This window comes from Ochotona curzoniae, unplaced genomic scaffold (genome assembly GCF_017591425.1).
Source record: "Ochotona curzoniae isolate NIBS_2020 unplaced genomic scaffold, NIBS_Ocur_1.0 scaffold_3208, whole genome shotgun sequence".
NCBI classification, from domain to species: Eukaryota; Metazoa; Chordata; class Mammalia; order Lagomorpha; family Ochotonidae; genus Ochotona; species Ochotona curzoniae.
Window position 1 is genome coordinate 28207060 of NW_024467106.1, and position 14521 is coordinate 28221580.

At 50.8% G+C, this 14521-nt stretch overlaps 1 protein-coding gene across 1 annotated transcript in view; it reads left to right on the top strand.

Annotated features, from left to right (window-relative positions):
* GABBR2 (gamma-aminobutyric acid type B receptor subunit 2) overlaps positions 1-14521 on the top strand; it is a 326347-nt gene that overhangs the window by 243358 nt on the left and 68468 nt on the right. The window contains exons 9-10 of the mRNA XM_040962792.1: positions 9349-9429; positions 13444-13594. Of these exons, the coding sequence (XP_040818726.1) occupies positions 9349-9429; positions 13444-13594 (232 nt within the window). The remainder of the gene's footprint in view (positions 1-9348; positions 9430-13443; positions 13595-14521) is intronic.

Below are 14521 nucleotides of genomic sequence, written 5' to 3' on the forward strand. Positions count from 1 at the left end.
GCTACATCATGGTGTGAAGGGGGAGACTGAAGCCCAGTGATACACAATTGACTGGTGGAAAGACTGAGACTCGACCTCGGCTTCCCACCACCAAGTGCCAGCATCCATGTGCTCACATGGACTCCCTCACATGCTCTGCTCTCCTGTCCTTGCCCACACATGTGTCATAGCTGGGCCTACAGGTGCACTTGCAGCCGTGTTTGTAAAACAGACATCTGAGAGAAGGGCTCTGTGTTATTAAAGACTGAAATGAGCCCCCGTGCTGCAGAAGCCTTGCATGCTGGCCCCTCCATCAGCCATCCACATGCACAGGAATCCTGAGATGCCTGGGCTACCAGCATGGGAGGGCACTGAACTGCTGAGGACGTGCTGGTACTCATCATCTTGTTTCACTGAGGGGAAACTGAGACATAGGCCGGGAGACAGGGTGGATTAAGGCTGGCCCTGACTCACTCAGAGACCCTGAGTCCATCCTTTCCTTTCTCCAGGATCAGACTTCTGTTTCAAATAAGGACTTTTCCAGACTCTGTCTTCTAGATTCTTCTAGGGGGTTACCCTTGGGGCCAGCCCGCCCATGCCTCTGTAGGGTTCCTGGCTCCTGAATTGGCTCATAACAGTAGCTGTGTTTTCTGCCTTGCATCTCGTGCCCTCTCTGTCCTCTATGCTGGTCTTATCCTCTCTTATTACAGAACACCCGCTCTCCTCTCCTGTTTACAGGGCTGGGGAATGGTTGGTCTCAGGCTGAGCTGACTCACACACGTCAGCTAAGTCCTCCACCTCCCAGGTCCAGGCTGCCTGCCCTGGTTCTGCTGCGAGACCAGCACTAGACTATCTTGGACGGTCTTGGCAGCTGGCTGACCCACTCTCCCTCCAGACACTTTAGCAGATAGTTTCCTGGCTTCTCATTTACACAGAGTTCCTGGAGCCTTGTTAACCTTGTATCTACAATAGAAGTATTTCAGAAGGACTCTCTGCTAACTCCTTTACAAACTAAAACACAAAGTAAGTGGCTGTACCACTTGCCAGTCCAACTGTCTGCTATTGCACCTGGGAGAGCAATGAAAAATGGCCTAAAGGCTTGGGCTGCTGCACCCATGTGAAATACTCAGATGGAGTCCTGGGCTCCTGACTTCTGCCATACCCAGCCCTGGCTGGTAAGGCCATTTGAGGAATGAACCAGCAGACAAAAAAATCTCTCCTGCTCTGCTCTCTCTCTGCTTTCTCTCTCTCTCTCTCTCTCTCTCTCCCTTTCCCTCTCCCTCTCTCTCTCTCTCTCTTTCTCTCTCTCTCTCCCTTTTAAATAAATAAATAAATCTTAAACACTCACACAAAATATGAAATGGAAGGCAAGCTTAGAGGATGACGACCAGGCAGCCAGAGCCCACCCCATGTTGTGATTTGAGGGCTGTGGGATTGGCAGCCATGGTGCTCAACACACAGAAGGCCCCAGGAAAAGTTTAGTGAGTTCATCTGGAGGCCAAAGAACTCATTAAACTCAAGTCTTGGCTCTGAACTTTCCCAACCGTAGGATTCTCAACAAGCCACTAAATTTCGCTAGCCTCTACTTGCTCCTCTGGAAAAAGGGAAGCCACTGTGACACAAAGTGCTGAAATACTGTGATCCCAAAAGCAGCCTGCTAGTAGAGGTTTCCTCAGTAGATTAAAATATGACCTGGCATTGGTGCCCCAAGTGTGAGCTGCCCAGCTTTGTAAATGTTTGGGAGCATGCTCGTTTGCCTTGGTTTCCAAGGACTTGATTCACATTAGAGTGTTGGCAAACAGTACCTACACACCACAGTTCCTCCACACTGGGACCATGGCTGTTCTATAACAGAGTGCCTTTCGTTTTCCTTAAAAACATCAGGGTGTTGGATAAACAGAGCTGCTGTCAAGGACTGCACCAAGGCTAGCCCAAAGTCCCTCTGCATAGACTTTCCCTCTCCAAGGAGGGTTTCAGGGTCCTAAGAATTGTCCTCCTGCCCTTAGCCTGCCCCCATCTACACCACAAGGGTCCCGGAGGGTGGGTTTGGCAGATAGCCCCCCCATCCTCTGTGCCTCTCCCATTCCATGACACATAGAACATCATCCCCCTAGGCACACCTACAACCTTGACCCGTGTGAGGAACGGGCCCTCTGTCCCAGGAGTGAACTCCAGCCCTGGAAGTGTGGGAAGGCAGGTGAACACCACAGCAGCCTCATTGTGTTCCCCCAGAGCCTCCCAGCAGGAGTGAACCTCTGCTGCCCCCTGACACCTGCTTGTTCACACACCTGCTGCTGGCTCTCTCCCACCTGCCTTTCTCACATCCTCACATTCCATCCAGTGTGTCTTAGCATCCCAAATTAACCAAGTGCATTCTTACCCCTCTCCCAGGCAGGCACCTACCCATGGTGGTAGATAAGGCAGGTGTTGGCATCCTTGCTGGACACACACCTTAGACCTGAACCCCTGTCAGTCCCAGGTTCCATGCCCCACACCTGCCCGTGTTTGACTTCCACTAAACCATATAGAGATGGAAATGAATATGAAGAGGATTGGCTCCTTTTTTCTGCGTGTTGCCACTGGAGGCTAAACATGGCTTGGATTCTGCACAGGGAAGGAAGTTGAGTAGAGCCATGATTAGAGCCTTGTTCACAGCGTTCTCAGGAAAGACTGTGCGCATCTGCCTTGCAACTCGCCATCCCTGCCTTCATTAGGCCTATTTGTAAGCATCCCGGGGAATGATCATGGGCTTGAATTTTGCACTGCCTCAATGCAAACATAAAGGGCTCAGACTTTGGGGTTTTATATTCTGGCACCTGATTTGAAGGGACGGGGTCTTCTGTGGCTTTAATGACATAATTGTCGCTCAGAATGTACCTAGTGAAACGCAGGCATTAATTACTGCGCAGTCTTCAGGGGAAAGCTGGGATTCTATTCAGCATGCATTTCCTGAGCATCTGCCAGTCGCTTCCCCAAGCCTTTTGGTGGTAGTTGGGGGGCGGGAGGAGCCATGCTGAATCAGATGCAGTCCCTGCTCCCCAAACCCCGCCCCAGAGCTTCATAATCTCTCTGGTTGAACACCAGTGCTTGTAAAAGTGGGAACATCATTTCCTTACTAGAAACTTTGAGAGCCAGGTTGGCACTAGTTGGAGGCAACTGAAGCTGATCACCAATATCCTTCTTGCACCTGTAGGAGTTCCCTTCTCCAAATCCTGAATCTGGAAAGCCCATTGGGTTGGATGGTCACTCAGTTGGATGTAGATCAACATGTAGATGTAGTCCACTGAGCTCAAAAAGCACCTGACAGGGCTGTGGACCAATAGGCATGGAGGGACCCCTTGCTGTGTGCTGTGTCTAAGGTGGACAGTCTGTGTTCAGCCTTGACTACTCCCAGGCATCAGCCAGGCTTACCTTTCAGGGATCCCCCAGGAAGGTACCTAGAAGGCAGAATCACTCAGCAACTGATGTGTTTCGTTGAGCCAGAAACTCCTTGTATGGAGGGGAGCTCAGCCTCTCCTGCACAGCATGACCCCCCACCCCCACTTGCATGCCTCTGGTGACAGGGAACTCATCCCTGCTTTGGCAGAAAACATTTAGGTGTTGAAGCAGATATGCCCCAATCAGGGCTTGCCAGGCAGCGTAGCTTATTATGTCCGAGACTTTATTGACGAGTTAGGTTCAAAGTGGAAACATGAGAGGCGATTCCTTCCCTTGGCTTAAGGATGGCTTTGAGAGCTCCATGACATCAGGCTGTGATGTTCCTGCAGAGGTGACTGGCCCAGAGGACCATGCCAAGCAGCGGCTTCCCTTCCCTCCCCTGGGTCACTATGCCATCCTGCTTCCTTGGGACACACCTTGTCCTCGTCCTGCAGTAGGATCTGATTAGCCCAAACCCGTGGACATCACTGTTATCTGTTTGCACCCCCTCTTGCATTCCCATTGCCCAGTGCTCCACACCCCAATACCCTGAGTGTTTCATGCATACATTGTATTTGTCTGCATTCTCACAAAACATGAGTAGCCATTTAGTGTGCGTGGTTTTCTGAGGTAACATCTGGGCCGCTGGGCTCTGAATCTTTCCTGTTGTGTTTGTCTCCCTCAGTCTGTGTGCACATTTTGCACTTAGCTTCCCCCTGCTCCATCCAGGAGATCTTATCTACCCATGCACCACCCTCAGAGCCAGACTCCAGCTCACCTTCCCAAATAATGAGCATCCTTCCCTATGTGCCCTAAGGGATCCAACAGGGACTTGCTTTGGGTCAAAGCCAGAAGTGGAATTGGACTCGGAAGTGTGCACCCATTGACTACTTCTAAAGAAGGCTAGAATGAAAAGATCGGTGTGTGTTGGTGCATGTTTTGAAATCCCTGCATAGTTTTTGCTTGATGTGTATTTTCCTTGCTTGTTGTAAGCACCCCCATGTATGCAGATTTCAATATGGGAGGTGACACCTAAATAAACATCTTTGGCTTCCATTCCCACCAGCTTTTTGAAGCACCCTCATATGCTCCAAATTTGCCAGATTGTTCTGTAGAGTGGCCATACCTGGCCCCACCCCTGTTGTCATGGGGATGCCTGCCCCTCTCCCACTGCTGCCTAACTTCCTCCCCCACTCACATCACTGTCTCCCACAGTCTAAAGGTGTAAAGTCATATCACATGATGCCTTTTAAATGTCATTTCTCTGATTACTGATGAGTGTGGACATTTCTTCCTATACTTGTAAAGAGCTTTGGACTAGAAATCGGCCACTGTGGCTCCATGCTGTGTGTGTGTGTGTGTTATTTCGAGCATCTTCTTTTTTATCATTGATGCAAACATTCCTTACCTGGTCTAGGTAGCAGTCCTTATGGGTTTCAGAATTCTCCTGTTCAGGCTTCAGTAACATTTCCTATTCAGCCTCTTGCCTGTCAACTCTGGGTCCTTGTTTAACCTACGTTCTTGATTTTGATATGGATAAATTATTTGGTCCTGGGGTAGAGGTGCAGGGAGACACCCTCTGATTTGTGCTTTTGTGGTTTCTCAACAGTCATGCTCTGTGTCTCCTGTCTGGCAGGATGCAGCAGGAGTCTCAGGACAGGAATGCTGTGGCCAGGCAGCTCCCAGGGCCATGCAAAGCAGACTCAAGACCCCAACAGTGTGATTGATAAGAGGAGGCCCAGGCAGCTGTGGGCATCAGAGAGGAGATAGCTCCCCCTGGAAGAAATCTAGGACAGCAACCTTGGGAAAAGTGGCTTCCTTAGATGAGTCTGGAAGAACCATAGGTCAAGAAGAGGAGGAAGAAGATGCCCTGGAAACACAAAGCTCACTGTGTGCAGCCTAGGTCTCCTCAGGTACTTAGCTCTTGCCTAAGGCCAGTGTGTGCAGGTGAGCCAACAAATCTGCCACCATGGGGTTGTTATCCCTCTATGGCATCTGACCACTGTCCACCTAGCCATCAGAAATCTCCAAAGAATCACGAGCTTAATCAGAGTGCAACTGTGACTCATGTGTGACAGGGTGAGAGGACGTGATCCCAGCCAAGGACACTTAGGGTGCTGCTATCCACTGCCCCTGGGAGTCAAGTGAGGGGTATGGGGGATCCCTGGGCAAAGCCGGGATGCTCTGCTGCTCCTGGGAGTCAAGAGAGGGGCGTGGGGGTCACTGGGCTGAGCCAGGATGCAGAGGGAGGTAGCAGGGAGCAGCTGTGCTTTTCTGCCTGGAATGAGGAAGATCCCCCAAGCAGAAGCCTCTTCATCATCAGGAGTTGGAAGCCCACAGATGTCTCCCATGGCACCTAGCTGTAGGGGGTCCCAGCAGCAAGATGCCAGTGGGGAGCAGAGCTTTACATGTGTGGGGGACGGGGGTGACCCAAGAGCCAACATCATCTCCCAGTGCCCTGTCTCCCAGCTCAGCTCTTCCTGGTACCTGAGTTTAGATGCTGTTTGGAGATAGGCAGAATAAACACATTTACAAAGGCTCTCTTTTATGCTGAGCCAAGACCCCCTCTTGTATTTTACATTCCTCAGCTAGGCCATCTCTGTGTGATCTCTTAGCTACAGTTGAGCTTCAAAGCACCCATATCCCTCTTTCACATTGGAGCCAGAGTAAAGTAAGGAGAATGGGTATTTGGAGATATGGAGAGTGGATTCTGTGTGGCCATGAAGGCAGAGGTTGGTAACTAAGGAGCTTATCCTTTGGCCTAGGACGTGGGGGTAAATACAGAGTTGGAGAAGGCTGTGGATCTTGGCAAAGAGCAGCAGCATCATCCCAGGTCCTTGTCGTGTTGTTCTGCACATGCTCCTAGATGCAAATATCTCCCGTGGGTTTTTCAGACATGTGACTTTCAGGCCCTTGAGCGCAAAGTAGCAGGACCTGGTTTCTTACCGTAGCATCCAGAATCCAACATTTGAATTCAGGCATGTGACTTTCAACAAGGCCCCTTATCTTTCTGCAAGCAAGGGGTCTGTTTGGATCACAGAAGCCCTAGGAAGCAGAATGTGTTAGTGTTGAAGGCCCTTGGTCTAAACCAATAGCGCTCCTTCCTGTCTGTGTTCCATGTTGGCTTAGGGGACTGTGAAAAAGTCTGTCACTGGGCCAGCATGATGGCTCAGTTGGTTAATCCTCACCTTACAAACCCCAGGATCCCACACAGGTGTCAGTTCATGTCCTGGCTACTCCACTTCCCATCCGGGCAAGGCCAGACCAAAGGTTACAGCCCCTCTCCCTCTGCTCTAAACCCACTATCACCACCACCCAGTCAATGGTTTACCTGTGTACATAGCACAGTTACTAAGGATCCAAGGGCTAATGGTTATCAGCACCACATGCCTACCAGGTTAGTGAAGGGAAGACCACATGGAGCTTGCAGAGCCCAAGGGCCCTGGGCACAGTGCAGGACTGAGACCAGGAGACAATCAAAGCAAGGCCTCAGGACATCAGAACACACCCATGGAGCTGCTCCAACAGGAGGGTATGCAGCGATTAGGATGCTTAGAGGGAAAGAACAGTACTCAAGGCAGGCTTTCTGGAAGAGACAGGTAGAGTTTGGACATACTGATTGATAGAGGGAAGAGAATGCTACAGGTGGAGGGACTGTTATGGAGGATAAGTGACAGTAAAAAGAGTGAGCATTTGGGGGCCTAGCCAATAACTTAGTTTCTCTTCCTATGAATAAAATATCTACACTTGATTGACTATTTCTTTGAGTTAGGCCTCAAAAAGGGCCATAGTATTTATCCTCTTCTTTAACCCTTGTAGCAGCTTAACAAGTTCCCAGTTTGCAGTCAGTTAAGTAAGATCAGAGACTATGCACATTTTTTTTTCATCTTTTTATCTCCAGCCCCCAGCATAGAACCTGGCACTCAATAGGTGCCCAAGAATGAGCAAAGGCATTAAACCAGAAGGTCCAAGGCCTCCTTGGCCAAGACTTCAGAAACACCTGTGAACTTCCACCACCTACCTTGCTGCTGGTGAGGGATTCTTTACTGTAGATACCTTGGCCTGCTTTGGGTATGTAGGAAGCACTCAATAATGTGGGCTTTATGACTTGCAGGCCTGTTCAGTGTGGAGAGGAAAAGTCCACTGATTCAAGAGCAGGTTTGCCATCCTGTACATGGTTGTAAACTTTCATTCCCTGACCTGTTGGAGGTTCCGTCCTTCCCTGGTAACCTGCTCAATGTTTTGCCATAAGCATTGAAAGCAGGAACTCATGGAACCCCTAAAGCCTGTAAGCCCTGCCTCCTGGGAGAACTAGTGCTGTCTGTGGTCACTGTGGAGCTCTGGGTATTGTTTCAGTGCCAGGGGACAGTACTTAACAGCAGGCATGTGAGTCAGCAGGCCAGGCTCCCATGGCTGGGACAGCTGGGACACTCCTTTACGTTTCCTTGGATTTATTTCAAGCATCCTGTGCTGCCTCCCCATGCCCAATAAAGCAGGGCCTCCTCTATGTGGCAGGAGTTGATCAGGGCGTGTATTGGACAGAGGACTTCCAGAGGCCAGTGCAGGGATACTGGCACCCCTGGCATAGTGTGGTAACATGACATTTAGGAGTTGCAGGGGCCCATGTGAGCAACGGCCATTTGCACGGCATGACACTCACCCCAACTCCAAATGGCTAGGACCCTGGTGGGGATTAGGAAGGAAGCTTTTTTGCTACCAGCCTGTCAAAGGAGTGCTGGTGGAAGTATGATCTAAGGGATTCCCTGGGACGTGTTCTGAATGGAAGGGACCAGCAGTCACCTGCCTTCTACAAAGGCCCTAGCTCAGAGCCTGTAGCTCCTTTGCAGGCTCAGGGGCCTTTTGCTGGCTTGAGTCTTACCGCTGCAAGGACCCACCTGCACCCCAAGGGGACATTTCTGTCACTGTTGCTTTCAAGATGCATAGGTCGGAGCCAGGATGCCCAGGAAGCTTCTCTCTCAGGGATCCATCTGGGTAGCTCAAAGCCTCTTTTGAGGGCCAGGAGGCGTGGAGAAGCCCAGGGCTTGAAGCTGGACTCTGCCTTGAGAACCAGCGAAGATCCAGCCTACCTGAGCCTCCATCTACTCATCTGTCAGGAGGCACGAAGACAGCTAGCTACTCCACACCTGGCAGAGCTAAATTAGGAACAGTGCATAGAAAAGCATGGGGTCAGGCCCCGGGGACACCCTTCCTGCCAGCTGCCCAATCTTGCCAGAGCCTGGGAGGCCCCAGAGACTCTGCTTTCGGCCCATATAGCTTGCCCTTCCCTCTGACCCTGCCTTCCCCTGGATCTGCTTTATCAGTGTTCACCAGCATCTCACACACACCGGCCCCATTGATTTCTTCATGATAGACCTGCTGCCCCAACATGGCACCTGAGCCACCAGATTATTCCACTATAGCTCCCCTATTTGGTCACCCACTTGTCTTGTTTTTACCTGAACATTGGAAAAAGAAACCCACATCAAATATAATCCTCATCTCCCGCCTCCATTCCTCCTGTTATCTCCTGAGCCTTTTATCATCTTTACCCTTGACAATGGCCAAACCAATGAATTCAACCCACCAACAGAATAGCAAGGACCGTGAGGGTGAGGGTGCATGCACCAGCTGGGTATGAAACCACACCAAGCAGCTCCAGGGCAGTGAGGGCCTGTGCTTTGTGGGGCCTGGCAGAGTGCCGTGGCTTCTGAAGGTTGCAAGTCTCACCTGAAGTGTGTGTGTATCAAAGAATGACCCACGAGCTGATGAGTCAATGTGAGAGGATGCTATAGCCCAACCCAGTGTGGAGGCTTGCTAGCCAACAGAGCAAATAAATAAATAAATAAATAAAACGCCTGTGAGGATATAACCCAGGCCTGGCTGGGAAGCAGGAGCTGGGCTGAGAGTGCCTAGATTCAAGTCTAACCAGCCACTGTGTCTTGCTCTCTGCAGATAGTAGGGAGGTAAAGGTGGGCGAGTACAACGCTGTGGCTGACACGCTGGAGATCATCAACGACACCATCCGATTCCAAGGTAGGACAAACGGTTCCCTCTCTGTTGTCCCCCAAGCCTGGATGCTATTGGCGGATTGGAGACAAGTTACGAGACCTTAGCCTTGTGAACTCCACAGCATGTGCCCAATCCTCACACTCACTCACTGGACACAGGGTCCCCCTCACTCCCTGCATTCCAGCTCTCAGGATGGACCTCAGGATTTTGCATGGAGTGCACACCAATGTGTAAAACCATTGGATGGTCATAAGGGTTTCTTGTAAAATGGGGCCAGTGAAATTTTGCTGTGGCTCCTCCCATAAAAAAAAAAAGTTGTCAACAAGTCCTCTCCACCCACAGCTCTCCTGGACAGACCATTTCTTCTCTTCTGCTAACCAATTCATCCTGAGTTTCTAAAACAAGTTCAATGACATGCCCCCATTCTGGGTAGCCTTCCTGGACTGCTCCCCCAACAGATCAATGGCTTTCTTCCCTTTGCCTCCAGTGTTTTGTGGCTGCCCTTCTCCTCAACCCTGTCACTCCGCATTCTCATTACTGGGTGATTGGATCACCAGCCCTTGAGTGGATCCTATTTAGCTTTAAATTCCTGACTCTAGCCTAGATCTAGCACATAATGGAGATTAAGTGATTTAGGGTGGGGAAAAAAAGGAATGAGTAATTGATCAGCCAGGTGAAGGATAAGTGGCTGGGTAGATAGACAGATGGTCACCTGGGTGGATGGATAGATGGATGATGTGTAGGTCGGTAAATGGGCGAATAGAGGGATGCACTACTCCTCATCACTGCATAAAAACAACTCACTGAGGCAGCAGAAGAAAAAAGGGACATCTGACTTTCTGTACCCAGAATCTTTTTTAAAGGTAGACCTTTCCACAGAGCCTGGATTAGGCTTTGTCCAGTCCCTGTGTTTCTACTGTATCGCTAAGATTCCACTCTGAGAACACTGCAAAGCAATAGTTCAGCCTCCAAGAGGGATCCCTGGGTGTGGTTTCCAGGGACAGTAACAGAAGCACAGGAACCCTTAACCCTGTTGTACAGTTCAGAAAGTGCCTCAGAGGGTGGCAGCCCACATCCACATAGCCTGGGAGGGGCATGACTTATTGCACCTGATCCTCAAGACAGCCTGACTACTCCCAAACTCAAGAGACCAGATTGATGGAACAAGGACTCTGGGTTAGTAAACTGAAGGAAAGATTAGAGCACAAGGAGACAGAACATACATGAAAGGAAAACCTAAATTTGAATTTGAGGTGGGGAAGAAATATAGGCCAGCAACCAGATCAGTGGCTTGCATAAGAATCAGGGAGCACCAGGGGATTCTGTCCCAGGCCTGCCATTCTGGGTCTACCTCCTGCTTCTCAGAACCCCCCGCACCACTGGAGTGTGTATAGCCACTCACAGCCAAGCACAGCCGGGCCCTGAGCCCAGGGCCAAGTCAATGCACCTCTGGAGTCACGGCAGAACCCTGCTCTCCCCCAATACCTCTGCCTGGGCTCAATTCTCATCCTCTCTTTCTCTTCTGGACTCCTGCACCAACCCATGAGGGTTCGTCCCATTCTGCCCACCAAAGCCAGAGCACCCTTTGTGCTGTGCAGCACTGAAGATGCCTCACTCATCTCTGTTGGGGCCCTACCAAGTCCTCCCTACTCAGTGTCGGAGAGCTTCACTCTAAGTGGCCAAGAGACCTCCATGAAGGGACCACTCCCCACTTTGGTTGTCTTCTCTCAAGTTTCCCCAGCTTCAACTGCTTCCAGTCCCTCAGATGCTAAGACACCTGCACAGCTGTGCTTCCATGGTGTCTTATCACTCTGTCTGGGATGTAGCTTCACCTTGGCTGCCTGGTGAACAGCCGATGAATACCCTCCTCTTCCAAGACTCAACTCTAGTTAAATACTTTCCTGGTAGCTTCTTTGAGGATCGGGTGCAAAATTATACTCTGTACCCTGATTCCTGTCCAGACCTTCCTGGACCCAACCACCTGGGCCCTACTCTCAAAGCAGATGCATGGTCATTACAGTGTCAGCTTCAGAGTCAGGCAGATCTGAGTTCTAATCCCACCAGCTGTGCCACTTCTTTGCTGGAAAAGCCACTAAATACCTAGAACACTGCTACCTCCTGCATCTGTAGGGATGATCTGATCCGCCCAGGAGTGGTCAAGTGATAAAATAAATCTCCATCAAGTGCCCGGCCTATGGCAAGCACTCAGTACATGTGGGTTCTTTGTCCTGTGCTTTTCTTTTCCTATGGGTGGTGACTGAATCTCCTGGGAGCAGGACTGTGTCATATCCATCTTCGTACCGAGGGTCCCGGCATCAGGCGTAACAGGTGGAAGGTGATTATTCATGGTGATTCATCATCATTCATGGTGATGAAAGAATGATTGGTGAAGAATGGAGGATTAATGAATGAGTGGACTGAATGAAAAACCAGAGGGGAACCCAGGACCACTATTATGCAGTCACTATTATGGCTTGCATATCATCCATCTTGCAGAGGTGTCATTTAAGAAGGGAAGGCCTAGGAGGAGGAGAAAATGTTGTTGGTTTTCTTACTTGTCTCTACACACTGGACCCTAGACTCCCTAGTGGTTATGTCAGCCTTGATCCAAACCCCAGCCCACTTTCTCAGTGCCTTAAGAAGATGTCATTTCTGGTCAAGATCTCATGAGTTTCCATTGGGACTGCCCTGGTATTTGGGAGCCCAAAGGCCCCTGGGCCAGCTTCTTGCAGGCTGGGTATATGTTGGGGGCAGGAGAAGTGGATATTGAGCTTTTCCTTCTGGAAGCAAGGAATGGTGCTAATTCTGTTTTATGTCAGCTTCAGGCCTGACTTGGGCCTGTGCAGTCACTCTGGTAGGTGTCAGTTTCGTTGCAATCACTTAAGGCTGCACGTTAACCCTACCAGCGGGGCTTCTAACTGTTTCTAAGCCCGACATCTTCCATCAATTTGGGGGATGGCTCCCGCGCTTATTGTCTACTGAGTGTTTCTAAACACATCTGAACTTGCTGGCAGAGGCTCTAAAACACAGCTGTTCAGGGGGCATTCTCTACCCCTGTCACCACATCTGCTTGGCCCTGGCTTTTCTGCTGGGAACAGAAGCATAAACAAGGCTGGCACCCGAGGCTTGGCCACAAGGTCGTTGTGATGCTTGCTGGGGCTTGCTGAGCGCTCCCCAGCAGCTGGCTGACTCCATAAAGGCCCTCTGGAAGGAGAAGCTCAAAAGCTTCACAATTCCACAGCAGAAACCTGACCTCAAGTAGCAGCTAAGACAAAAAAAAGGGTTAGCCGTAAGCCAGGAGAGCCCCTTCTTTCCTCCTCCTAAAAGCACCTGCCCCTGGAAGAGCTGTACAGACAGATGCACTTACCCTGAGACCCTCGGGGACTCTTTAGGGTCCCTGGTGCCTTGATGAATGAGCAGCATAGCTCTGCAATCACGTGGTGAGCTGGAACTGCCTCCCCCACCCCTTCCAGTCCAGTCTTGGCATAACCCATGGTAGGCAAACCTCCCCCAAGCAGCCAACTAAGAGGAGCTGGGGTCGTACAATGACCTTGAGGTAGAAATCTGCAGGCAGAGCACATAGATGTCATCATGGAGTGACAGGCAGGGGGCCGCCCTGCTGCAAACCGATCGTTTGTCACATATGTGTAAGCAGAGTCCCTGTGGCCGAGGCCAGGTCTCTTACCCTCATTGCCCCTCTGGGGGACCTACCTGCCCAGCCCTGTGTATTCCAAGCCTTTGTTACACTTGGGGATGAATGGTGATGGTTTCTCAATAGCATAATTAGACCAAATCAGATTCCAGTCTTCTAATGGCTATTAAATGCATCACAAACCCTTTATTGATTCCTCTCAGAGAAAGAAAGAAGCCCTGGCTCAGGCTCCTGACTGGGCAGATCAGCTAACTGTTAGATGTGCCTTGCATAGAGTTTGGGCGCAGGCGCCCAGCCACAGGCCAAGGCCACTAAGGCAAAGATGGTCTGGTACGTGGTTGGGTGGGTGGGGACTCTCCCTGATTGTCTTCTGCTGGGTTTCTTAGGATCCGAACCCCCAAAAGACAAGACCATCATCCTGGAGCAGCTCCGGCAGATCTCCCTGCCTCTCTACAGCATCCTCTCTGCCCTCACCATCCTGGGGATGATCATGGCCAGCGCCTTTCTCTTCTTCAACATTAAGAACCGGAACCAGAAGTAAGTGGTCCCAGGGGACCGTGCTGTCTGGGCTGACACGCGTGCTGGGCAAAGTGGGAGAGCAGCACGTGACAGGCAGTCTCCAGGAATGCTTTCCCACAGCACCATGCTCAGTGGTTTTGGTGCTACAGTCACAGCTGTGGGTCCCAGGACAGTCGATGGTCAGAGGAAGGCTAGGCTGAATGAAGGTAAAGGAGGCTCATCCACAGGCCTTTGGAAGTGGTTCAGGAACAGAGACTGAGCACAGAGCTCCCTGAATTTCTGTGCCCTCTGCTCCTCAACACCCTGGGGGACCACAATTCCAGCTGCAAGGACCCACATGCATCCATATGTGACAGTACAGAGAGTCCATGCTGTCCACCAGCCCTCTCCATACTACAGATGAGAGCCCTAAGGCTGCTGGCCACCTCAAGCAGAGCCTGTCCCCTACCTCTTGATGTTCATCGCATCACTCATCTTTCCCTCCCCACTGGAAGGCGGTTTGCCGGGCTGTGGGCAGCACTGCCATCACATCAGGTGGAGCTGTTTAGCAAATGTGCCAACACATTTGGTTTCCATAGCAAATTCCTGACCTTAGCTCCCTGCCCTGCCAGGGAAAGACTGAGCAAGGGCTCAGAGCAAACACCCACGCAGTGCTGCAGCTCTGCCTTGGGGCCCGGGAGCCACCTAGAGGAACCTCACGGACTGTGGAGAATGAACCCCATTCTGAGGGGTGCAACTGCTTGCCCTCTCCCTCCTTTCTGCCTGCAGAGGAGGGGCATAGAGGGTCTAGGCTGCTGTGAGCCTCCAGGTTGATGGGTTTGTGTCTGGATTGTTTTGGAAGATTTTTTTAAGACTTATTTTTTTTTATTGGAAAGGCAGATTTATAGAGGGACAAGCAGAGGATCTTGGTGGCAGCAACAGCTGGAGCTGAGCTGATTCGAAGCC